This window comes from Diadema setosum, chromosome 15, assembly GCF_964275005.1.
Source record: "Diadema setosum chromosome 15, eeDiaSeto1, whole genome shotgun sequence".
NCBI lineage: Eukaryota > Metazoa > Echinodermata > Echinoidea > Diadematoida > Diadematidae > Diadema > Diadema setosum.
In genome coordinates this window covers 26,630,684-26,658,653 of record NC_092699.1, presented here as the reverse complement: position 1 = coordinate 26,658,653, position 27,970 = coordinate 26,630,684, and the positions used below count along the sequence as shown (strand labels likewise).

The 27,970-nt window shown below is 37.6% G+C and overlaps 1 protein-coding gene across 1 annotated transcript; it reads right to left on the bottom strand.

Moving 5' to 3' along the window:
* Nucleotides 1-318: 318 nt before the first annotated feature.
* On the bottom strand, nucleotides 319-18,526 carry LOC140238619 (lysosomal proton-coupled steroid conjugate and bile acid symporter SLC46A3-like). The gene is made up of 4 exons (XM_072318520.1): nucleotides 17,581-18,526; nucleotides 8,937-9,071; nucleotides 7,376-7,459; nucleotides 319-335 (listed from the first exon to the last, which is right to left on the bottom strand). Exons 1-4 carry the CDS (start codon nucleotides 18,524-18,526, stop codon nucleotides 319-321), a joined length of 1,182 nt encoding a protein of 393 aa, XP_072174621.1.
* Nucleotides 18,527-27,970: the final 9,444 nt, after the last annotated feature.

The window sequence follows — 27,970 nt, the reverse complement described above, 5'->3', positions numbered from 1 at the left end:
AGATGACTCCTGCACATTAAATGGCAGAATAGGGTGACAAACACAGATTAGTCCTCGGACGTGCCAGCATTCTCAACATGTTTTCGCTCCTCAGCCAGAGACGCCTCAAGTGGTTGGATCATGTGCGGCGAATGGAAGGTCGCATCCTGAAGGACATGCTGTATGGAGAGCTATGCGAGAGGTCTCGTCCCATGAGAAGGCAGCGTCTTTGCTTCAAAGACGTGTGCAAATTCGACATGATATTTGACATCAACACCAACAACTGAGAAGGTGCAGCTGACAATCGTCAAATGTGGATTGGCACTATAAGAGAGGGCGTCAAGAGAGCTGTAAAGCTGCAAGAAACGTACAGCAAATTAAACAGAGAGCCAGGGGGAAGGCAAGGGCAGCCTCCGTCTCAACCCCAACGGACTTTATCTGCTCCAGAGATTGTCATTCGAGACTGGGACTAGTGCTACGCCATTGTTTCTTGAGACGAATGGATGCCAACCAATACGCAGGAAACAGAATGCTCCACGTCCCCCCCCCCTCAAAAAAGTATGTATATATATATATATATATATATATATATATATACATTTTAGTTCCCTTTTAGGAGCAATCATTTGCCTTTCTTGATGTGTACTCACTCATGCTGCAATGTTTACCTCTTTTTTGCTTTCGTTAAAAAGTAATGTCATTTGATTATGGGGGACTTTTTGTGCGTGCCTGTGAAATGGTAATAATGATGATACGATAAACGCAAACCTCCGTCTCATATTGAGAGAAGAGATATCAGTATCATATTGAGAGAAGAGATAGACCTAATGACCCTCATGGTGGAGTGTTTATTGCTACTAAGAGAGAACTTCTAGCTACAAGAGAAATCGAACTTAAAACAGATTGTGAAATTCTCTGGTGTAAATTAAATGTGGCGGGATCTAAGACTCTACATATAGCTGCGTACTACAGGCCTCATGAAAATGACGAAGAGAGTCTTGCAGAGCTTCAACGATCCCTGTGTAAATTGAATCGCGATCATATGGTAGTCATAGGAGGTGATTTTAACCTACCTGGATGGGATTGGGAAACCAGACAGGTGAAAGCATGTCATCACCCAGCGCTTCATCATGCTTTTGGTTCTATGCTTGATGACCATGGGTTAACGCAGGTAGTTACGGAAACAACCAGGAAAGAAAACGTCCTTGATCTATTCCTAGTAAATAATCCAACGTTAGTCACTGATGTCTCAGTTGTACCAGGCATTTCAGATCATGATTGCCCAATTCTCACGATTGCTGGTTGTCCAACTCGCCAGAAGCTAGTAAGAAGGAAAATCAACATCTACAGCAAAGCGGATTGGGAGAAATTTGCTGATTTCATGCAAGGTGTAGGCAAGGAAATTGAAGATAAGCTTGACTTTTGCTCAGTGAATGAGGCATGGGTTATGTTCAAGAATGGAATAGAGAAGGGAATGACAGAGTTTGTTCCACATAAGATGACATCCAAAAAGAATGACATACCTTGGATTTCAAACAAGATTAAAAGGTTGATCAAAAGGAGAGATAGGTTGAACAAAAAAAGTCGGAACATGAAATTGAGAAACCACGGGGTAGTCCCTTTTCAATTGGAGGAAGAGTTGAAAGCAGTTAAGAAATCACTGCAACAGGAGCTAAGGAGGGCTTATTGGAATTATGTGGAATCTCTTTTTTCTATCGATGAAGATACCACAGAATTTGAGAGTATGAAGAGATTTTGGGGCTTCATCAAACACAACAGGACTGACAATACAGGAATAAGAGAACTGAAAAGTGATGATATTACGATTACTGATCCAGTTGCAAAAGCTGAAGCATTGAACCAACAGTTCAAAAGTGTTTTCACCAAGGAAACTCCCATACCGAATGACTTACTACCGGAAACCTCAGACTTTGAAGAAATGGAGGATATTTTGTTTACATCAAAGGGTGTAGAGAAGTAGCTTTGTGGTTTGAAGACATGCAAGGCCCCTGGACCGGATGGTATAACTCCACGAGTCTTGAAGCAGCTGGCAAAAATTCTGGCTCCAATTCTTTGCAGTATATTCCGGTTGTCGTATGAATTAAGTGAAATACCAAATGATTGGCGTGAAGCAAATGTTGTACCAGTCTACAAGAAAGGTAATCGATCTACTCCTGTAAACTACCGCCCCATTTCGCTGACATGTATTTGCTGTAAACTAATGGAGCACGTTTTAGCCAGCAAAATTATGAAGCACGGGGACGAAAATAACATCATTTTCCCCCTGCAATATGGCTTCCGTAAGAACATGTCATGTGAACAACAATTACTTGGTTTCACAAGCGATTTACATAGGAACTTGGATGCAGGGCGTCAAACGGATGTTATAGTCATGGATTTTTCAAAAGCTTTTGACAAGGTTGGACATGAGCGGCTTTTACGTAAACTGGACTACTACAGTATCAGGGGGAAAAATCTGAAATGGATTCAAAGTTTTCTCAATGGAAGAAGTCAGAGGGTCGTTTTGGATGGTATTAAATCTTCTTCAGTAGCGGTAGGATCTGGAGTGCCTCAGGGGTCGGTTCTTGGGCCTTGCCTCTTTCTACTTTACATCAATGACTTGCCTGATGGTCTCGCGTCAAAGGTTCGCCTTTTTGCCGATGATGCAATTTCTTACATGACCATCGACAATAAACATCATACGCAAAATCTTCAAGAGGACCTAAACAAAATTGGTGACTGGGCGAAAAAATGGATGATGGATTTGAACACAGATAAGTGTAAGGTTTTGACAATATCCAGGAAAAGAAGTAGGGTGCAACACGTGTATCATCTAAATAACGCCCCTCTTGAATCTGTTGAATCCGTGAAGTACTTGGGTGTAACCATCACTTCTGATTTGAAGTGGACCCAACACATCAACACTACTGTCAACAAAGCCAATAACGTGCTTGCATTTCAAAAACGCAATCTTCGCATAAAATCTTCTGATGTTAAAGCCACAGCTTACAAAACGTTGGCTCGACCAATTGTTGAGTATGCTTCCACAGTTTGGGACCCATCTACCAAGAACCTAATCCACCAAGTGGAAATGGTCCAGAGAAGAGCTGCGCTATTCACTTTAAATCGCTACCATAACACCTCGAGTGTCACCAAAATGCTACAAGAACTTAATTGGACCACTCTGGAACAGCGCAGAGAAAATGACAGGCTAATTATGATGTACAAAATACACAATAATCTCACTCCTCTTTCAGCACAGGACTATATTATCAAACAGGCTACTCAGTTAACGAGAGCCTCGCAACCACACTCCTATCTGGTACCATATTCGAGAACTGAATCGCATCGCCATTCGTTCTTCCCAAGAACTGTAAGGAACTGGAATTCCCTGTCGTCAGAAATTGTTTCAGCGCCATCTGTGGGATCATTTCGAAACCGTCTAACGGTTGATCACAGTGGCTAGTTTTTTCGTCAAATTTTCTACGTGCTTGTAAATATCTGTAAATAAATTGTTTATAATGTAAATAGCACCAGTCTGCAAGAATCTTCAGTCTATTGAAGGAGGCAGACTTAATCAGAAGAAGAAGAAGAAGAAGAAGAACGCAATTGCCGCGATAGACCTCAAGATCTGATACTATCTGATATAGTCTGTTAATATCACCACGATTCCTTCACGATTAAGACCACACGATTTCAATCATGGCGCCAGTTGTGATAGTGGGAACGCCGCATTGAACTTGGCTCGTCTTTCAGAAGCAGTAATTTGTAGACGACGTTTGCAGAATGTATAGGTCATTCATTCTGTATTGTTGATACTGTTCAACGGAATTCGTTCCTCGTCATTTTCCGAGGTCATCGAGAGTACCTGAAGAATCCTTGAAGAATTACAAGAAAAAAAAAAACACAAACAAGGAAGACAATGTTACTGTTTGAATTTTCTAGTATTAGATTAGACATTGTGAGACCTGGAACTGAAAGCATCGTAATAATAGCATTACATTCACTGGTACGGAACTGTGCACAATAACAGTACTTTGTATCTATTATATATTATAGCATTTAGAACTGCGCTTTCATCTCCGTTTTCTTTGGTTTGCTTTGTCCTGACCGGGAGCAATGGGTTTATTCAAGCTCTTGTTGTTAAGTCTGGGGCCAGAGGTTGAGTGTACACTGTCATATGGTCGGCCTATTTTTACAAATGTTTTTATCCTATTTCCAGGCTGCTGACAAACTGGCTGAATCCGAATCTGGATGAAGCTACTTTTGCAGTTCTGAGGGTTTTGAGATATTCAAGATGGGCGCCAAAATACCAAATTCCTATTTATTTTCTTGTGTAAATATTGACCAAGACAAACTGATATAGTAGTTTTACTTTATTTCGGTTGTCCCGAAAACAAGTATTGATAATGACACTCTTGCATCCTTGATGGTTTTGCCATATCCCAAATTGCTACCAATATGGCCACCAAAATTCAAATTCAAATACGACTGTAGCAGCTTTTTTTCTTATAAATGGAAAGAAATAAGATATAAAATTGATGTTGTTTGCCCTATTTTGAGGGTGATGAATCCGATTCTAATCAACGCAGCCCTTGCATCTTTGAGGGTTTTGAAATATTCAAAATTGTCGCGTAGATGGCTCCCAAGAACTGAGATTTCCTTTCATTTCCTTATAAATGGAGGGAAACTGTACTCCATTGACAGTGAATCGGGGTATGGGACTCAGGTCGAAAACAAACGATTTGATTTTCCATGTAAACTTCAGTTAAGTGAATTGCTTAAATCACACAAAAGAGTATCCAAAAGTGCTACCACAAATGCTACTAATCTACTCTAAGACATCCCCATAATGTATGGCTCAGTGGGTGTTTCCATGCGCACTGAAACGGGCTTTATCAAAATCAGAGACGAAAGTCTGACAGTTACGAACAAAAAGATGTTATCGATGGCACTCATTGTGGCTCCTAATATACATATGGAGTAACTCAATGTAAGCTTGTGTATGTTATTTGACCTGTTGGTATTAATGTTGCCACTTGTATTCTTGTATTTCTCAAAAGACCTATTGTATATTCAGAATAGGGTAATTAGAAATAGCTGCAAATATTACCACTTAATAGTAGATATCAATATACAGGTGACGTCAACAACATTATATATATATATATATATATATATATATATTTATATATATATATTTATATAAGGGTGGCCAAGAAAGAATGGAACACCTATGATCTTTAAATTCATCAATATTGTTGCAAATATGTCATTATTTTGCATACTATTGGAAAGGGCATTTTTTCCCGATAGAATGAGGCCACGTTCTTCAATTTTGGTTAATGCGTAATGATTTTGGACCATTTTTGTCAACCCTTGCAAGTTTCAAAATGTGATCATTTTGTACTCTCAGAGATATCGAAGCCAGCGAGAATTCGGCTTGCCATAGAACCAGTAGCGTTCACAATGTTTAGAATGTGGGGCGGACGGTTTCGTGATATCAGAAGATAAAGAAATTATTCATTACCACGGAATGAGTCGGAAAAAGCTTTACACAACGAATACATCCACATTCTAGCAAGCAACATCAGCACAAAGAAACAAAAACAGTTTCAAATTACCCGGTTAATACCATTGGAATGACAAGGATGGCTGCAGCGACGTAAAAAGTAACCGGAGTCATGCCAATGCTTACGGTGAAGGTAAATTGTCCGTCAAAAAACAAGTAAGAAAAACCGATGGAAAATGAAAACGCCACAGCTAGCATGGCAAACGCCGCATCTGTTAAATCAAAACAAACGAGTGTAATTCATCAGGAATGGATCTCAGAAAAAAAGAACTCATTAGGGCCTATCATACGCTGTTCGAGAAAGACCATAATTTTGTCTTTTCAGTGACGAAAATGTGCGACAAATGACTAAGTTGGATAAACTCTGTTTGAAAATGACTGACAAAATACGAATTTGAAACAATAGGATTGGCATATTCCAGGTTTTTCGGGACGAAATTGAATTACTTACATATCAATTAATTGAAAGGAACAAGTCTGAAACTGAACGGGGAAACCTATGTTAGGAAAAAGTCTAAAAGGAAAATGAACGGGAAAACCTATATTAGGTAAAAGTCCCAAACAAAAATATTACTACTTATCATTCAGACTTGGTTGAGTATGATTATTCATTCTTTTTTGGGTGCGTGCGTCCCGATCTAAGCATGAGTGTGCACTATTACATACTTGTTTTGTTTTTACACACATAGAGGGTCAGCCAAAAATAAAAGTGATTCTACGCCATAAAATGACAATCAATCAAGAAGTACCAAAATTAGATTCTATCAAAATCAACCATTTCACCAAAATTAAGTTGACTACGGGTATAAAGCAGGTATGCAATAATCAAAAGATATACATAACAATGAACACAATATATTGAAAGAGTTATCATAAAATAAAATAATGCATGAATTTGCTGCATTGCACGCACAAAAGAAAATGATATAGTAGTTGTAAATTGTAACAAATTAAAGTTTTTCAGAATTAATTCATAACACACTAAAGAGCGCAATCTGGGCATTGCCATCGACATTTCAGATCTCATCATGAGCGATTCCACAGTAAGTTGTTTCGTTGAGCTGTCTTTTTTTTCTATTCTACAAAGAGCTCAATAGAGCCTATTCATAGCGCGATGATTGCACAATGCAATGTAGTTTTTGTTTGTTTATGCTCGTTTATGTGCCAAAAAACATAATTATACAATTGTCAAGTTTTAATCTCATTGATTGGGTAACGTATCTCATTTTCTTAATTTTTATACCGTATGTCCCAAAATAAATTACAACGGGACCCTCCGCAATGATATCTTTAAAAATAGTGAATCAATCCAAATACAAATTCGGGGCTTACAGCCAAACACGCAAGCTGACCTTCAGAATATTTGCACAACCCGCAAAGCAGATTCCGATGTTAACAAGTATTCATTTGTCATCAAAATGGTTTGGTTTGTTCATTTGTTATACAGTATATATATATATATATATAAATTATATATGCATGTGTGTCTGTGTATGTATTTATTTGTTTGTAGACTAATGGCTATGAAATACACTTATTCCTGATCACACTATTTTTTATTAAACCTGATATGAGAATTAGGTAATAAAGTTGAATATAAAATAAAAAATAGCATGTTCGTTTGAGCGCAAAGAAACAAGATACTCATACAATATCGAGTGAATAACCAAGTCTATAAGATTGTCCAAATACAGAAAGTCACAGGTACAAGCGAGCAGGCAGTATGAGAACATGAGCAAGCTGCCAATTTCCACGACGCCTATGAACGACAAAGTTAGCATTATTAAGCTGATGATCGAAGGGAATGAATCAGGTTGAACTTACCCCGTTCTTCAGCCGAGTCCAGTCGTGAGATAAGGTTTCTACCAAGAGGTTCCGGTAAAGTGCGCAGGAGGCCTACAGCAGAAGCTATAGAGATTGGAGGTATAATCTATATATGATCCGATATACCCTATTAATACAGTTCTGGTTGAGGTGAGGATTTAGCTTTTAATGTTTTGCGAGATATTCAGAAACACTATGAGATGTCAAAGAGCATGCAATTCTAAGGGGTATCAAAAGTTTATTTGATGAAAATCGGTTTTGAAATGGCTGAGATATCCAGAAAACAAGGTGACCCAAAGAGATCCTTATAAAAAGCGTGGCCTGTGGCACTTTTTTTTTTTTTGATATCTCAGCCATTTGAAAACCAATTTTCATCAAATAAACGTCGTTGAATCCTTAAAATTGCATGCTCTTTAATATTTCATAAGAGGTTTCTCATTATCTTACTTAAGAATGTTATAAACCTGAATCCCCGCCTCAACCAGTACTGTACAGTCCTTTTAAACTGCAGGACGTTTACAATTCAATGGAACAGCCTGTGAAAGTATATATTTGGCACTTTACAAGCATCTGGTGTTTGTAGTGCAATTTCAACACGTGGATGCTTTTGCTTTGTTAAGTTTCCAGTAAATAAAGCGTATAATTTGTATATCAAGGAAAAACACCTTAGCATGCCTTATACATACAGTTGTATGCTGTAAACTTACTCTCATAGATTGCATGCATGTGTTTGTGTGCGTGTTTGTGTGTGTGTCATATTGTTTACTTAGGCAGTCACATACCAAAAATAGGAGTACAAATATGTACCCCTAGTGGTACATATGCTTGTCCCTATACAAGGAACCCTAGAAGTACTCATCTGTACCCCATACAGGGGTACTTATATGTACCCCATACAGAGGAACATATAAGTACCACCTAAGGGAACATATAAGTACCTATGATGATACAAATGAGTACCCTTAAACGTACAAATAAGTACTCCATAGAGTACATATCTGTACCCCAGGTAGGGGTACTTATATGTACCCCTGTATGGGGTACATATAAGTGCCGCTAGGGTTCCTTGTATAGGGACAAGCATCTGTACCTCTAGGCGTACATATTTGCTCTCCTATTTTTTAGTGTGTTGGGTATTTGTCAAGCGGATATATTTTGATATACCAAAAGGTTTGAGAATGCGCTGTCAAATACGTATCACTACACGAAGCATTGATAGATATAAATAACGTATAGTTCTACTTGAAAATGAAACGCAATTATCATCACCATTCCGAAAGAGTACAACAAAGAAAAAATATTTTCTTTTATTGTCACATATTTGTTTATCTCAGTTAACACCATGACAGAAGTGACTGTGTGGTACTTTATTCAGTTAAATTGCATATTGGTTGTATATTCTCTACTCTTTGAGCACTGAGCTTCGACTTAACTACTCTAGTACTTGTATAAGTTATGTTTTAGATCATACTTTTGAAGGTAATAGTAAGGCGTGTGAAGTCTCGTCTGCAAATAATACAATCCGATAGGGCTGTTGCACTGACTATAAAACTTTACGCACCAATGAAGGCAAGCTGGATAGTGTTTTCTGCCAGGGCGCAGGTGATCAGCTGGGCGATAAACGAGATGAATCCCAAATGAATCAACCAGTGCTCGGAAAAACACTTTAGTAGAGGTTTGATAACTATAGTCGCAACTGAAATAGGAAAATACGTTCATGTACAAGGTGTTACCAAAAAAAAAAAGAAAAACATATCCGAGTTCTGATCCTTATTTGTTCAGACAACATCAACATTCTTATGACCACTAGCTGATTCGTGTACAATTTTGTTGGAGGTGGTTTAGAAATGAAAGTATAAATCAGTTTTACTAAATTCAAGATTAGGTTATGGTTCAATATTCCTCTAATATCAATCCTCTTGGAGGGCGCTGCACCGCGGCGACCACGGACGATTTTTCGCACCTGCACCTGCACAAGTTTCGTGATTTCGTGATTTCTGGTTTTTTCCCGTATTGTTTTCTATGTTGGTATAAACTGTCTCATCTGTACACTTGCTGGACTTTTCTACGCAAAAATGAAGATCTGTTGGTGGAATTTAAGCGGGAAATTTTTGCTTCTGACCATACTGGTCAGTGGACTCATCTGTGTACTGAGAGCAAGCCCAGTACGATATGAACCACTACTTATCAGCACGGCATTACCGGTCAGCCGCATAACATACGACCGAGACACTCTTCTCAGACTCGCCGGGTCTGACAGCGTGCGCAAGTCCGAGCCTGACTGTCATGACATTCCAGTGGAGCTGAAACGTCGAAAGCGTGGACGAAAAGGAGGAGTTAGAGCTCGTCTCAGAAGGCGGAGTTTTCGGCCGCCGTTGCCCTCAGTCATATCAGGTAACTGTCGTTCCCTACGAAATAAGTTGGATGAGTTGAAAGCGTGTGTGAATTATCGCTACGAATACCGTGAAAGCTGTTTGCTGTGCTTTACTGAAACCTGGTTTTCATCCAAAGACACCACATCTGATTCGGATATAGATGGTTTTGTGTGTGTTCGAGGAGATCGTACAGAGGCATCGGGAAAACTGGCAGGAGGAGGAGTCTGTGCATATATCAATGAAAGGTGGTGTGATGAAAGTAATATAAAGATCTGTGACAGTTTCTGTTCTGAAAATATTGAATTATTATGTATTTCGGCCAGACCACACTACCTACCACGAGAATTTTCTAACATCTACGTCATGGTTGTCTACATTCAACCAACTGCAAATGTTGACATTGCTGCTTCTAAAATACAGGATATCTCTTCTAGGATTGCAGCTTCATCTCCAGATGCAGTGCAGATTGTGCTAGGAGATTTCAATAGCTGCGATCTACGCTCTGTCATGCCACATTTTTACCAATACGTGAATATACCTACGCGAGGTACTCGCACATTGGACAAGTGTTATGGAAACATATGTAATGGTTATAAAGCGTTTGCTAAGCCACCCCTGGGAAACTCTGATCATAACATCATTCAGTTGATTCCACAATATAGGCAGAAGTTGAAACGTCAGAAGCCGACAAAAGGGAGGGCGAAAATCTGGACAAACGATTCTACAGAGACCCTTAGAGCATGCTTCGATTGTACAGAATGGGACACTCTTCTGGATTCTTCATCTTTGGATAGGGCTACAGAAGTGGTAACAGATTACATTAAATTCTGTGAGGAGATGATTGTTTCAGAAAAAATTTTTAAACGATACCCTAATAATAAACCATGGGTGGATAAACGTTGCAGACAATTTATTCATCAGAAGAATGTAGCTTTTTGTAACAATGATAGGGAAGCTTTGAAGAAAATTGAGAAGGATTTTAAGAGGCACATTAAGGCTAGGAAACGAGAGTTTGGGAAAAAGATAGAAGACAAATTTCAAGAAGGAAATCCTAGGGAAGCCTGGAAGGGTTTGAAACTGATGACAGGGTTTGATACAGGTACTCAAAAAAAAATGTAGTATTATTGGGGATGATGTTTTTGAATTTGTTCAAAAGTTAAACGAGTTTTATTGTAGATTTGACAGGGATGACCAAGTTTTTTCAGATTCTTTTGCTCACTGTCAACAGGAAATACAGAAAGAGATATTTAGTAGTGATAGAATACTGATATGTGAAGGAAAGGTAAGGAGGGTCATGGAATCAATTAAAACAAACAAATCAATGGGACCGGATGGTTTATCTGGGAAACTTCTCAAATTATGTTCACAGCAGTTATCCCAAGTTTTTTGTAAGTTCTTTCAATGGTCTCTTGATACTTCTCATGTACCCAATATTTGGAAATGTGCAACAATCAGTCCTATTCCAAAGGTTCCTAAACCTGCTACACTGAATGATTTTAGACCAGTTGCTTTAACACCTGTCATTATGAAATGTTTTGAGAAACTGGTGAAAGAGTTTCTGATTGAACAGACAAAGGAACACTGTGACCCACTTCAGTTTGCCTATAGGAGTAAGAGATGTGTTGACGATGCACTTACCTACCTGTTACATACTATTATCAAGCATTTAGAGTTGTCCAAGTCATATGTTAGAGTGTTGTACGTTGATTTTTCGTCAGCTTTCAATACCATTGTACCACAGTTGTTAACTGGAAAGTTACATAATGTCATGAAGGTTAACCCATATCTGTCTCTGTGGATAGGAGATTTCATGACCGACAGGTCACAAAGAGTACGCCTAGGGGAGGTAGTTTCCGATGATAGAACACTGAATGTTGGGGCACCACAAGGATGTGTGCTCTCACCTATTTTGTTCACTCTCTTAACAAGTGATAGCCCAGTAAGTCCATCTTGTCATATTGTGAAATACGCAGATGACACATGTATTGTAGGATTGATACGTAACAATGAAGAAATGGTTTACAGGAGAAGTGTTGACAAGTTTGTGGAATGGTGTGAACAAACATCACTGATTTTAAACACCAGGAAAACTAAAGAGATGATTTTTGATTTTGGTAAAACTGGTCAAAACAATCATGACAGGATTTCCATTGGGGGAGATACCATAGAGCAGGTGTCAGAGTACAAATACCTTGGAACAATTATAGACGATAAACTTAGGTGGGATGCAAATACTAAGAAAATTCAGTCAAAAGGAAACCAGCGATTGTATTTCCTTAGAAAACTCAGGTCATTTAATGTGAAGAGTCAAACACTTGTTTTGTTTTATCAAAGTGTAATACAGTCTGTCATGTGCTTCTCATCAGTAGCATGGTTTAGTTGTTTAACAGAGAAAAATAAGTCCAAATTGACAAGGGTTGTATCACAAGCCAGTAAAATTATAGGAATGCCTGTGCAACATCTAGAGGATATTGTACAATCTGCTCTTGTGTCTAGACTTGATATTGTAATGAAAGATGAATCACATCCGCTTCATGATGAGGTGACTGTAAACAGATCAGGTAGAATTAGACTTCCAAAAGTAAAGACGGAGAGGTTCAGACGGTCATTTCTGATCGCAGCATGTAAAGTTTTCAATAGCAGATTTAACAGATGAGGTTATTTTTTTTGTTATTTATAGTATATGTTATATGTTTAAAATATGTGAACTGTTCTAATGATTCATGATTCAGTCCAGTATGTGTGCACTTGATGACAATTGTATTGTTCATTAGTTATGTTGAATTGTTACATATTTTTGACTCATTGCAAAATAACTGTACACAAATTTGTAAACAGCAGCAGTGTAATTGTGGATGAGCCAACAGTACACCTGGGAAGTTTTGAGCTGCATGTCTTGCCAACCCTATGACCTATGACTGAATTGAATGTTTTAGATTTTGTGATGAAACATTTTTAATTTATTATATATTGTATTTGTTACTGGAACATACGCAGAAAAGGAAAGAAGGAAAAGAATTAAGAGAACTTTTCAACAAAATACAAATATGATAAAATTATTGAGTATTTGCAATACGTCACACTGCCTGTTATATTTTAGTATGGTGTATGAATGTCTCTTTTTTTTATAGCCTTTGTCACGCAGCAAATTCTCTTTGAGATAATTTACTGTCTCCTATCCTTGCCCAGGCTTTTTGTGTGCTGGAGCGCTCTTTCACGTTGATTAGGTGATAGTTTTGGTGTATGTGTGTGTGTGTATGTATAAGTTTATATGGGTGTAACTCGCGGGTGTGGGGTATGTGTGTGTGCGTGTATGTGTGTGTGTGTGCGTGTGTGTGTGGGTGTGTATGTGGAAGTGTACTCTCTGAGAGTCGGGGGGGGGGGGGGTAGTGGTGGTGTGTAGAACATGTGTTAAAGTCTCAACTGGAGGAGTGCTCTAGCATATGGAAGTGCCTGGATGGGGTGAATAGGGCGAAGGGGAAAAAAATGCATACTTTATATACGCTTATTTTCTCCTGCAATATTTCATTTTTTTTTGTATTAAATGTATATATTTTATGTATGTATGGTATAAAACTTATGTTAACTTATTTCATGATTTATATTCTTCATTTATGCACCTCTATCTTTATGTATGTCCGAAAACAAATTTTATGTATATTTTATACATGACAATAAATTATCTTGAATCTTGAATCTTGAATCTTGAATCTCTTTTTCAAAACTTTAACTTTGCACAAAGCAGGGGTCAGTGGGTATGCATGGGAGTGTGTGGTTTATACACCCAGACAATAGTCCTAGACAATGACCGGGGTTAGAATGTTTCATTTTTTATTCATGAGGAATTCCGCCATCACAGCTAGAGCTGTATTTATCCTGTAATGTATAGTGTGTGTCATCACGTGGAAACATGTACTTATTTTGTCCATGTGGATGTATTTTACCCTTTACCATGAATTCAGACTAGCAGTGCTCAGGGCAATTCATCGTGAATTATTGTGAAGCATTCATGGAGCAAGATACCAGAAGCCTATAGTCACAAGAGCTCTGAAAAGGTGGAATTCATGTCCATTGTTCAGGGTTATAGTAAGCATACACTGAAATACACATCATCAGTTCCTGTCTAAAGTTCAGGTTTTGTACAGATCGAGGGTTAGAATATGACTATAATCTGGAACCTAAGTCTAAAATTAATGGTAGGTTTTATGAAACTGATTGTGCTTTCATACTCGAACCACCTCCAACTATACACTATTCAGCTTTTACTCTTTTACTCTTTTTGTAAGACCTAGTATGATCATACAAACGGTGGGCCATACAAAATATGATGCATACCGCAATCCATAATAGTTTGCGTATTTTAAATCGCAAGAGGACAACATGTTACTAAAATCTTTTTTTTTATATCGGTCGACTGTATTCAGCCTAAAGCGTTGTTTGTCAAATTCATGTGTATCATGGGAGTGAGACACTGTTGGTGTAACTTTGTTTCCATATAATTTGGCCAAAATAAGCAAAATATACATTAGAATAACCATGCATTGCTTTAGAAAGAAAAGCAAATAAACATAATTATACAATGGTAATGATTGTACATCACTGTGCATGTGATGACGAAGCTCAGTGATTTTATTTTGAAACACATTTAAAGCACATAAACACTTTCAGAAGTCCAAAAATGGTGTCCAAAATGGCCGCCATTTCTAGTTTTTCCTCATAACCCTCCAACTAAGTAACCGCGATACGCATTTAAATGTCTAAATATAAAAGTTATATTTTGAGACATAAGGAACCCAATGAAATGCTAATTCAGAGATCATGAAGCACGTAAGTACCAATAAAATCACGCGAGTTCTTCTCGAAAACGTTGCTCAAAATGACCGAAATTTTGTTTGATCAAAACATTGCTGTTTTTAGCCTGTTTCAAGAGACAAAGAAATTTAATATAACGTTAGAGATTCAACAACTCAGAAGGTCAAGTGGAATATTTCCCTTTAATGTGCACATGGGACGGCCTATAGGTTGGATGGGATGCATCCCCCCCCCCTTCCACCGACAACATTATTAAAATTGCAATCATAAAAATGCAAAACACCCCTCGCTCAGCCCGTTTCCATCAATCCATAGACAAGTTTCCGAATATGTCATTAAAAAGTGTGCACCAAATCTTTCACTTACAAAATTTAAAAGTTAGTTCCCTCATATTGGAGGGTGATTTGCCCTTCCTAACCCTTTCACCGCTCACGTCCCCAATATAAATCAAATACCCCTTTGATTAACAATTCCTGAATATTACATCATCTTTGTGCAAATATAATTATTTTCATTTCAATTCAAGTGTAAAAGTTCTATCGTGTTGGAGGATACTGGGGCTATGAATTATTTACTCTTTGAAGATGTGCAATTTTCTCGATATGACACAAAGGGTGCACTAGGCTGTTTTAAGTAAGCATTAAAATGCAAGAACTCTCTCCACAGTCGAAAGGGGTCCCTCCCTCCCCCCCCCCCCACATCCTCTACTCGCTCATTGCCTTGAATGTGCTAGTCTTTATTGTACTTACACTTTTAAAAGAAAAAAAAATAATCTACTATTTCATCAACAGTGCACAGCATAAACCCCGAGATTTTGAGGTCTGAAAAAAATTTCCCATTTGTGGGAGGGTGCTTCACCTCATACACCCCCCCCTCATATTTCCATAAATACATATTTTCTTACTTTTATGACAAAAAAAAAATAACAAATGTTTCACCAAAAGAGTGCTGTAAATCTCTGAATTTCAGATTGGAAATGCCAAAATCTCCATTGTATGGGAAGAAGTATTCTCCTCCCACACTCCCCCTCCCTGACACTTTCCATAATATAAATTTTCCTAACTTTTTTTTTAAATAGGAAACAAAATCACACTTTTACTAAACTATATCGTTTTGTTCCTTTTTTTTTTTTGATGATGAAAACAAAAATGTAATATTTCACCAATAGGGCATCAGATGTCTGAATATCAAGTCTGAAAATGCAAAACCTCCCTCATGTTGGGGATGGGGGAATCCCTCTTCCACATCCTCCCGTTGCGCGTTTCCCTGAATATTACTTTATTATTATTTTTTTACTCTTCGATGGAAACAATTCAATATCTTACCAAAAGTTTGCACGATATGTCTCACTTTCAAGTGAAAAAAAAAATCCCTCGCGTGGGAGGAGAATATTCCTCCTCCATGTACCAATAACTATACGATTGTCATATTCTCTGATTTCTATCTATTATATAATTCTATCTAATCTACATGAATTTAATAAGATAATTTAGACACTATGTTTTTAGGTGGAGCAATGTATTGCACCGAAGAAATTCACTGTCATGTGATAAATTACACATTGTTTTGAAGCACACATATACACTAATTTTGAATATGTATGTAACACAGACACCAAAAAGAATTGTTGTTACTTCCTAAGTGATAACTGACTGTTTCAAATCGAACTCACCTCATGGTAGACATCAAATACGTTGGTAACAAATAAAAAAAAGGCTAGCACTAAATTTTCATCTCATGCGCTTGAGGTGACGAAAATACACCTCGTGGTAAAAAAAAAAATAAATAAATATTGACTTCTAGTTGGCTGTCTGTTTAACAACAAAACTAATGGGGAAATATTTCAATCGTGACAGGGACACACTCCTTGATTTTAACATTAAATGTTTTTATTTGTGTACTTTACACATAGGAACTATAAGTTTCTTATACACTATACTGATATTTATTCACATAATTGTGAGAATGAATTGTTACTGCCTGCCATTTTGTATTTTGGGAAGAGCTTGAGCGGTTTTATCGATAATATACTTATGTGCGTCAACATCTCTAAAATGAATTTTACTGAGTTCTTCATCCTTAAAAACTGTTATTTAGACATTAATTTTTGTATCTGGGTTACCTGGTGGAAAAGTTATGAGAATTTCAGGAAATGGTGGTCATTTTGGAGGCCATCTTGGATTACGGTACTTGTGTGGGTCAATATCTCTTGATATGTATTTTATTGAGTTCTTCAACCTTAAAAACATAATACAAGTATTATATTTACATATTTAATTTTTGTATTTGGTTTACCTGTTTGGAAAGTTATAAGAACTTCAGGAAATGGCGGCCATTTTAGACGCCATCTTGGATTACGGCACTTGTGTGGGTCAGCATCTTTTAGTATGTATTTTATTGAGTTATTCATCCTTAAAAACATACTATATTTAGACATTTAATTTTTGTATTAGGCTTACCTGGTTGAAAAAGTTATAAGCATTTCCGGAAATGGCAGTGTGTGTATTTTGAACGCGATCTTGAATTACGGTTATACTTGTGTGCATCAATATCTCTTAATATGTATTTTATTGAATTCCTCATGCTTCAAAACATACTTAGACATTGAAATTTTGGATTTGCGTTCTGTGGTTGAAAAGTTGTAAGAATTCCAGGAAATGGGGGCCATTTTGGGCGCCATCGTGGATTGCGGAAAATGCTCCAGGAGGATTTATGAGGACTTTTGTTATTTGTTATTGTAACCATATTTCTGGACCTATCCTGAAGAAAGAAAATAAGCTTGTTACCAAAAACGTCCAGGTTTGAGGTTATTTTGACACAATGCTCTTGGACTATTGGTGGAGTTTTGCTTTGTTTTGTTTTGTTTTTTGTTTTCTCGGTTTTTTTTTTTTTTTTCGCTACTAGATTAAGCATGCATTTGATACTTGTGGGTAGAAACACAAGCCCCTCTTAACATCGGTAAATTCTGGCATTAATAATATAATTATTTTAACAAAATGTATAGAATTTAGTTCTCACTTGCTGCAGGAAACAGAGCAACACTGGCATTAAAGCATCCCACAAAAATGGCTGTCCAACAGAAGGGTTTTCCGAGACCATAAATCACGACGACGTCGAAGATGCTCTCTCGTACAAAACGCACGAGGCAAATGATCATGATCAGAATGACGACATTAATCCTCTTGCGTCTTTCGAAGCGTGTGCAGAACCCAACCAGACTATCAAGAGATTTCTTCAGGATAGAACCTGCTGGAAGGGGCTCACGCTTAGGTACTGTTTCCAAAACCAATCCTGGCCATGTTGTGTAGGCAAGGTTGATGGCAGCCAGTATTGCTGGGAACGCGAAGGAGACAGGAAAGTTATTAGAGTAACCGAGAATCAAACCTCCAAGCGTTTGACCGCAACCCCAACCAGCCTCGTACATGAGTGAGAGAACGACCATCCTCTGTGTTCTAGACTTTCCTACGGAAGAGTCAGCAACATAAGCCAGGGATACCGTTACGACACCTTCTATATCCCCACACAACCCAAGTACAGCGGCCGCAAGGAGAGTTAAGGACAAGGGTAGACCAAAGAGCGCTACCAGGAGAAAGATGAGAAGAGCAATGAGATGGCATACTGCGCCTATGACTAGGATCGGCTTTCGACCGATGAAACTCGAGGCAGCTACCAGGAATGTCGCCGTGACAACGGGTGGAAGAGTAGAGAGGACTGCAAGCCACATGTTCCACCAGGCTGTCTCGGACTGTATCTGTTTTTCGAGAGGATCAGTGACGTCCCTATCAGAACATGTGCCGTTCAGGTGGTAATCATTGATGGAGTAATTATAATGTTGCGCCAGACTGTCTTGTACGTAAAATGTCCTGATCGTGGAGAGGGCTCCTTGGACTGCCGCTATCAGGAAGTTGATTGGTTCTGTTGCCACGAAGCGTGCCCTGCTGATGTGCTCTACTGTTTCCCCCATTTTGTGATGTCGTTGCAGAGTAAAACACCGGCTATTCTGTTAATGACAGAATGAACATAGAATCGGAAACATTTTTACTCTCATTTTATGATTTGTCGGTAACTCACCACGAAACTAATTTTGTAAAGAAAGCACTGTGGACCCTTAATTGCCATTGCTCGATGGTTTATTTCTGCCCGCAGGCAATGATTGAATGTAACTCACATAGTATACACAAATTGTCATGTTAAACAATAAACGCTAACAGTATGTTTGAACACATAAATTGAACTAAACAATATGCTCACTAAACAATGTTTGAGCACTCAACCATATGCTCATTGTATGCTGGCCTCGGATTTCTAGGTACCGCTAGATCCTATCCAGTCAACTAACCGCCGTACACACAATGTACAAGAAGAATAAAATTGCGATAAGGTCTGTGGGAGTGTGTCATTATCATGAACTATAGACTATCGGTAAGAGATTTGGTTTCATAACCTACTCTTTTTATTCTGTCGCCGACTTAAATATTGATAAAGAACCTGTTAATAGCAAAAGCATAATGATGATTACAGTAATAATGATAACTAGACTTGGAATTTGTCAACACTGACAAATTAGGTGATCCGATCTGTTCGTAAATCAACGATTTGAGTCTCCTGATCCCAATAGGCATGACCATACCGGTTTCATCTGTGTTTAGTGGACATTGGCCGTGTGATGTTTGGATTCTCATTTAGAAAAGGGAGTCAGACCTGCCATCTATGGTACACAATTCCGTATACACTAACGAAGATACAGAATGAAGTATATTTGACCTTTGACCCCAATTTGCACAGACAAGATGGCATCTGAGCAAAAAGTGGTTATTTTGTGAAATGATCCTTGTAACATGGTCTTTACGTGTGCAAAATATGGGAAAGATAGGACATGTATTCACCAAGATACAGGTTGAAACATTTATGACCTTTGACCCTAATTTACATACCCAAGATGGTGTCTGATCAAGTAGTTGTTATTTTATGAAATAATGTACGTGACATGAACTAAACATGTGCAAAATATGGGCGTGATAGGGGCTGTTTTTCTTGAGTTATTGCAAAGAAAGTTGTAGAAAGAAAGAAATATCTCAATACATCGAAGATAAGTTTGATTTCAACCAAGTTTTTTGACGTGATCTCGGCGTCGTATGAAAAAATGCAGGTTATAGACACGATAGCCCAAAGTCTGAGCTACAACATATTAAAATCTGGGAGAAATTCACAGAAGAGTAAGTGAGCTAGTGTACGATAAAGACCGTCATGTCAATTTTCATTTCCAGAAAAATTCCCTCCCATAGAGATAACACGTAAACTGGTTAAATTTGACAAGGTTACATTATATCTATTTTCACGAGGTGAAGACATCATCCGATTAAAACTTTGATTGAAAAAAACTTAAAGAGTATTACATTGGCTACAACATACTAAAATCTGGAAGAAATTCACCGAAGGGTAATTGAGCTAGTCGTCGATAAAGACAATCATGTCAATTTTCACATCTAGAAAAATTCCCTCCCATAGAGATAACACGTCATAATGAAGATAAAGAAAGAAGTACATATGACCTTTGACCCTACTTTGCACAGACAAGATGGCGTCTGAGCAAAAAGTGGTTATTTTGTGAAATGATTCTTGTAACATGGTCTTTACGTATGCAAAATATGGGAAAGATAAGACATGTATTCACCAAGATACAGGATGAAACATTTTTGACCTTTGACCCTAATTTACATACCCAAGAAGGTGCCCGATCAAGTAGTTGTTATTTTATGAAATAATGTACGTGACATAAACTAAACATGTGCAAAATATTGGCCTGATAGAGCTTGTTAGGTGATCCGAGTATCCTCTCGGATCACCTTCTGTATCTGTACGGATTCTTTGTTTTTCTTCTTCTTCTTTATTTCTCCTCAAAAGTTGTGCAGAGGTTAGCTCAGAAAGTGCAATGCCTATCAATTTCAAAATTATACCATGTATGCATCATGTCCCAAAGACGACAAATCTAATGTATCACTGTGATCAGTCGACCGTGACGTCACTATGACGTCATTATATGAAAACACATTCTCAATCATATCTCATTAATGGAAAAGAATTTTTCAATGAAATTTACGTCACATATATTTCAAGTTATGCGAATTCTGCTCATGTTCTCAAAATTCATATTTTCTCTTAAAACGTGCGCGTACGCGCGCGTTAAAATATTTGTATGCTCCAATCGAGCTCAAATTTTTTTTGCACACGTTTCAGACCATTTGGAGCATTTTTTGAAAAATTGAAAAAATCGGACGGACGCGTACGCGCGCGCACATATGCGCACACACAGCTCATATGCAATTGAAATTTCCCGTTTTTTCACACGGATCGGATGTCTGAAATGTCAAGGAATATTTATACCAAGTTTCAAGTCAATCCGACTCAATATGACGTCATACGGGCCCGTCAAAGTTGAAATTCCGCGCGCGCGTCAATGGCGATATACAGTGCAACTATGCCAAAAAACTGCCAATATTAAATCCGATTTTACTCGTCAGGATGGACGGTGACCCCCCATTTTCTTTACATATTTTGAAAGCTGATGAGTTGTACATGTCATTTCATGGGGTGGTAATGCTGACAAAATGATTAAAAGATAGCAAATTTCTTAATAAAGTAAAAAAAGTGAATTTTCAAAATGACGTCATCAAATTTCAAGTTTATTCGAGCATATCTCACTAGTCCTTTGTCAATTTTCACCCAGATTTCAGTATGTTGTAGCTTATTTAATGTTCTTACAAACATAAAATAACAAAAATTTGATTGGATAACGGTATCACCTCGTAAAAATGGATTGAAGGTAATCTTGTCAAATTTGACCAGTTTACGTGTTATCTCTATGGGAGTGCAGTTTTTCTGGAAATGAAAATTGACATGACTATCTTTATCGAGCACTAGCTCATTTACCCTTCGATAAATTTCTCCCAGATTTTAGTACGTTGTAGCTGAGACTTTACGCTACCGTAAGTGTGCCCTTCATTTTTTCATACGCTGTCGGGATCACGTCAAAATTTTTGGTTGAAATTCAGGCTTATCTTCGATGTGTTGAGATATTTCTTTCTTTCTGCAACTTTCTTTGCAATAACTCAAGAAAAACGGCCTCTATCACTTCCATATTTTGGACATGTTAAGTTCATGTCACGTAAATCATTTCATAAAATAACAACTACTTGATCAGACATCATCTTGGGTATGTAAATTAGGGTCAAAGGTCATAAGTGTTTCATCCTGTATCTTAGTGAATACATGTTCTATCTTTCCCATATTTTGCACACGCAAAGACCGTATTACAAGGATCATTTCACAAAATAACTACTTTTTACTCAGATGCCATCTTGTCTGTGCAAATTGAGGTCAAAGGTCATATGTACTTCTTTTTGTATCTTCGTTATGACGTGTTATCTCTATGGGAGGGAATTTTTTTAAATGTGAAAATTGACATGATTGTCTTTATCGAGCACTAGCTCACTTGACCTTCGGTGAATTTCTCCCAGATTTTAATATGTTGTAGCTGAGACTTTACGCTACCGATAATGTGCCCTTCGTTTTTTCATACGTTGTCGGCATCACGATAAAAAACTTGGTTGAAATTAACGCTTATCTTCTATGTATTGAGGTATTTCTTTCTTTCTGCAACTTTCTTTGCAATAACTCAAGAAAAACACGCCCTATCACCCCCATATTTTGCACATGTTTAGTTCATGTCACGTACATTATTTGATGAAATAACAACTACTAGATCGGACATCATCTTGGATATGTAAATTAGGGTCAAAGGTCATAAATGTTTCATCTTGTATCTTGGTGAATACCTGCCTTATCTTTCCCATATTTTACACACGTATAGACGATGTCGCGAGAATCATTTCACAAAATAACCACTATTTCATCAGATGCAATCTTGGGAGTGCAAAGGTGGGTCAAAGGTCATATGTACTTGTTGCTGTTTCTTCGTTATAGTGTATGCAGAATTTGGTACCAAACATGGCAAATATGACTCCCTTTGCTAAATGAGAATGCAAACATCACACGGCCAATGTCTCTAAACACAGATGGAACTTGTATGGTCATGCCTATTGCAATAAGGACTCGAATCATTGATTAAAAAAAATCGGATCACCTTAATTTGTCAGTGATGACAAATTACAATCTCTAGTTTTTCTTGAGTTATTGCAAAGAAAGTTGCAGAAAGAAAGGAATATGAAAATACATGGAAGATAAGCTTTAATTTCAACCAAGTTTTTGGGCATGAGGCCGACTCCGTATGAAAAAAGGAAGGGCACACTTACGATAGCCCAAAGTCTCAGCTACAACATACTAAAATATGGGAGAAATTCACCGAAGCATAAGTGAGCTAGTGCTCGATAAAGATAGTCATGTCAGTTTTCATTTCCAGAAAAACTGCACTCCCATAGAGATAACACGTAAACTGGTCAAATTTAACAATGTTACTTTTAATCCCTTTTTACGAGGTGATGCCGTCATCCAATCAAATTGTTGTTATTATATATCTGAAAGACCATTTAATAAGCTACAACATATTGAAATTTGGACGAAAATCAACTAAAGAATAAGTGAGATATGCTTGAATGAACTTGAAATTTGATGACGTCATTTTGAAAATTTACTTTTTTAACTTTATTAAAAAATTTGATATCTTTTAATCATTTTTTCAGCATCGCCAACCCATGAAATGACATGTACAACTCATCAGCTTTCAGAATATGTAAAGAAAATGGGGGGTCACCGTCCATCCTGACGAGTAAAATCGGATTCAAAATTGGCGTTTTCTTTTCCATTGTTGCACTGTATATCGCCATTGACGCGCGCGCGGAATTTCAACTTTGACGGGCCCGTATGACGTCATATTGAGTCGGATGAACTTGAAACTTGGTAGAAATATTCCTTGACATTTTACGCATCCGATAAGTGTGAAAAAACGGGGAATTTCCATTGCGTATGAGCTGTACGTGCGTATATGTGCGCGCGCGTACGCGTCCGTCCAATTTTTTCAATTTTTCAAAAAATGCTCCAAATGGTCTGAAACGTGTGCAAAAAAAATTTGAGCTCGATTTGAGCATACAAATATTTTAACGCGCGCGTACGCGCACGTTTTAAGAGAAATTATGAATTTTGAGAATATGAGTAAAATGCGCATAACTTGAAATGTATGTGACGTAAATTTCATTGAAAAATTCCATTCCATTAATGAGATATGAATGAAAATGTGTTTTCATATAATGACGTCATAGTGACGTCGCGGTCGACTGATCACAGTGATACATAAAATTTGTCGTCTTTGGGACATGATACATATATGGTATGAGTTTGAAATTGATACTCAGAGAACTTTTTGAGTAAGTAGATACACAACTTTTGTCCAGAAATAAGAAGAAGAACCAACAAAGAATCCGTACAAATACAGAAGGTGATCCGAGAGGATACTCGGATCACCTAATAATAATAACAATTTTTGTACTATGATTAAATTTTGCTATACTTTTAGCTTGTTTTACTTGTTGTTGAATAGAAAAAAAAAATAATTGAGTTGGGATTAAAGAATGGGACAACGCAAGGGCTGGTCTAAAAAAAAAAAAAAAAAGGTTTAAACTTTTTTCTTAACACTACCGTTACAATATTTTGTCGAGCACTAACCTGTTAAATAGATGTATGTATTCTTCGTAGTCTGTACAGTCCTGTGAACGCTTTCACTGCGTCTCGCTTAAAATCTTGCGGCTTAGTCAGGAAGATGTCGACAGGTAATGTTATCGAGTGTAATAAGGCCCACGTATTCGAAGAGTTCACGGTGATTGTCTGATTGTGAACACGGCTTAACAGGTGCAGAAGGCAAGTGGTACGTAACACCTGTTCTCTTCAGGCATTACAATTGGCTGAAATGGAGCGCCAATTGGAGGCTGCTTCGGTCCAACGATTTCATGTAGGGCTTTCATCTATGCTCGTTCATTCCTGCAAAAATTTCATGACTATACCAACATGTCTTGAACCCCCCCCCCCCCCCACACACACACACACACTTTCGCGGGCTTTTCGCAGGCCTTTGGACCTAAAAATGGCTTTTTAAGCCAATACACAGCGGCTCGCCGGTCTCTGCCGGATATATCTAACGGACTACCTGGGTATATACTTATGTCACTTGGCCATCATCAACAACGCTTTTGCTTTCCATCTGACAGGGCAAAGAGGACTACGATGCTCCTAATTCTACCTTAATGACCACGACGGCGAGGCTTACAAGCCCATTACTTTTGTGAAGAGAAGAATACATTTAATAATATGTATGCAAAGTAAAAAATAACTTTCCATCTACCTCATTCTTCTCAAAATAGAATCTAACTCGCCATAACTTGTAAGGTTCTCCATTATTTGCAAAGTAAACATATTGTAAGTTACATTGTATTATCTTAATGCGTTGAATAATATGTCTACAATTTACGTTGTGTGTTGTGTGATTACAATGATTATTCATTTTTAATTGAATGTCATTTGCCAATTATGCCATTTTGATTATATTGTGAAATGGTAAGAGACACTGGAGGCGCACACAGTTATCAATTATTGTACCATTGTATCACATGTATTTTTCTTTTCTTTTCTTTTCTTTCTTCTTCTTTTGTTACTGTTAACGCTGATTGTGTTTTCTAATTTATTTGTATGAGTAGCAAAGTGCGCTTAGAAACGTCAGTATGAAGCGCCATATAAATGCAATTATTATTATTATTATTATAATTACAGGGAACATTGATTTGTTATATGCGCTACACAATCTTAATCATTAGTTAACTGATAAAGATAAAATTGAAGAAAAGATTGAAGAATCAAAATAAGAACTACCCTACCAACCTCCAGTCGGTTATGTGGAACCACACATAAAAACAGGTAGAATTAGGAAATCAAATAAAAGGGAGAAAACCCAAGACGGAAAAAAAAAATCGTATAATCACTCCGATATAATAAATATATTAGAATGTTCGAAAATATCCTAGGTTGCGTCTATATTTTAATATATTTTTCTACTCCTATTTCACGATAAATTTTGATTTTCCCCATCTGTTCCCATTTAGCACATCTTCATTCTATAGATCTAAATAAATATCAAAATAACAATACCATAAACTATGTATTGCTCTGTCTACAAAACGACCCAGACATTTAGCTTTCATCTTTTTCCCCGAAAGTGGTTGTGCCTGCCTCCCATATCTGCCGTTTTCTTCTGTGCTTTTGTTATTATTATCTTTACTGTGTTTGTTCCCTATAATCGCGATCGCTCGATTACTTCGGTGCCTTGCCGCTCGGACACCGAGCGTATTTTGGGCAGCGAGTGAAAACCGGTCCATCACCGCCGAAATCTTAACTCCGCGTGAAAACTTCAGCGGCAACCGACCGATGCCTTAGAGGGGACCTCCGGATGATTTTTAGACTTTTACATTTGAACAACTATAAAGTATAATTAGTTAAACCGAGTACAGAGTTTCAGAATTTATAGTGATTGAGAATGTTTTCAAAATTTATAACAAATTCCAATGAACAAGGATGATGACATGGCAGCCTCGCCATAAGAATGCATGAGTTGGGGCTCAAGGAAGCAGAACGTTGAAAATCGTCTGGAAGAAATGCCCCTTTAAAAATCAGTGGTGCCTGGTAGGTCGGTGTCCGACCGAAATTGGTTAAAAACTCGCCGACCGGTCTCCGAGCAGGCTGATTTGGGGGATATGACCGTAGCCTAAAGCTGTATGGGTTCACATAAACGATGGATTTTTTTTTTAGGTGATCCGAGTATCCTCTCGGATCACCTTCTGTATCTGTACTGATTCTTTGTTTTTCTTTTTCTTCTTCTTTATTTCTCCGCAAAAGTTGTGTAGAGATAAGCTCAGAAAGTGCATTGCCTATGAATGTCAAACTTATACCATATGTGTATCATGTCCCAAAGACGACGGGTCAAGTAAAATCGTAGTGATCAGTCGACCGTGACGTCACTATGACGTCATTATATGAAAACACATTTTCAATCATATCTCATTAATGGAGTGGAATTTCTCAATGAAATTTACGTCACATAAATTTCAATTCAAGGGAATTCTACTCATATTTTCAGAATTCCTCGCATCGTTAAGACGTGCGCGTACGCGCGCGTTAAAATATTTGTATGCTCCAATCAAGCTCAAATTTTTTTTGCACACGTTTCAGACCATTTGGAGCATTTTTTGAAAAATTGAAAAAATCGGACGGACGCGTACGCGCGCGCACATATACGCACGCACAGCTCATATGCAATGAAAATTTCCCGTTTTTTCACTTTGATCGGATGTCTGAAATGTCAAGGAATATTTCTACCAAGTTTCAAGTCAATCCCACTCAAAATGACGTCATACGGGTCCGTCAAAGTTGAAATTCCGCGCGCGCGTCAATGGCGATATACAGTGCAACAATGCCAAAAAACTGCCAATTTTAAATCCGATTTTACTCGTCAGGATGGGACGGTGACCCCCCATTTTCTTTACATATTCTGAAAGCTGATGAGTTGTACATGTCATTTCATGGGTTGGCAATGCTGGAAAAATGATGAAAAGATATCAAATTTCTTAATAAATCAAAACAAGTAAATTTTCAAAATGACGTCATCAAATTTCAAGTTTACTCGAGCGTATCTCACTTATCCTTAGTCAATTTTCACCCAGATTTCAGTATGCTGTAGCTTATTTAATACTCTATCAGTTATGTAATAACACAATTTTGATTGAATGACAGCATGACCTCATAAAAATGAATTGAAAGTAACCTTGTCGAATTTGACCAGTTTACGTGTTATCTCTATGGGAGTGCAGTTTTTCTGGAAATGAAAATTGACATGACTGTCTTTTTCGAGCACTAGCTCACTTATGCTTCGGTGAATTTCTCCCAGATTTTAGTATGTTGTAGCTGAGACTTTGGGCTATCGTTAGAGTGCCCTCCATTTTTTGATACGATGTCGGCATCACGTCGAAAAACTTGGTTGAAAATGGCACGAGGCTTCGATGCAGCGTCATTTTGCTTAATACACAGGGCCTATGGAGAATGAAATAGGTCATTGCGTAGCGCATCCGACTCGTAATCCTAAGATCCCTGGTTCGAGGCTCACCCCTGCCAATATTTTTTTAAATTTTTTTAAACATTTTTTTTTTCTTCTTTTTCTTTAGTTAATCTTAATCTCCCTTTCCTTACTTTATCTTTTTCTGATTTTTTTATGCTTCTCCTTCAAATTTCTATAAAATAACAATTTTTTCTTTATTTTTCTTTCTTTCTACTTTCTGTGCAATAGATGAACAACAACAATGGCTATCAATCCCATGTTTTGCACATGTTTAGTACATGTCACGTACATTATTTC

Bases quoted from the DNA above. Each gene is read 5' to 3' on its own strand.
- LOC140238619 (XM_072318520.1), bottom strand. From the start codon at position 18,526: ATGGGGGAAACAGTAGAGCACATCAGCAGGGCACGCTTCGTGGCAACA. The intron at 9,072-17,580 runs GTGAGAACTAAA...TTCCTATTTCAG, and splicing joins TGCTCTGTTTCCTGCAGCAA to TTGCGACTATAGTTATCAAA. The intron at 7,460-8,936 runs GTGCGTAAAGTT...CAATCTCTATAG, and splicing joins TATCCAGCTTGCCTTCATTG to CTTCTGCTGTAGGCCTCCTG.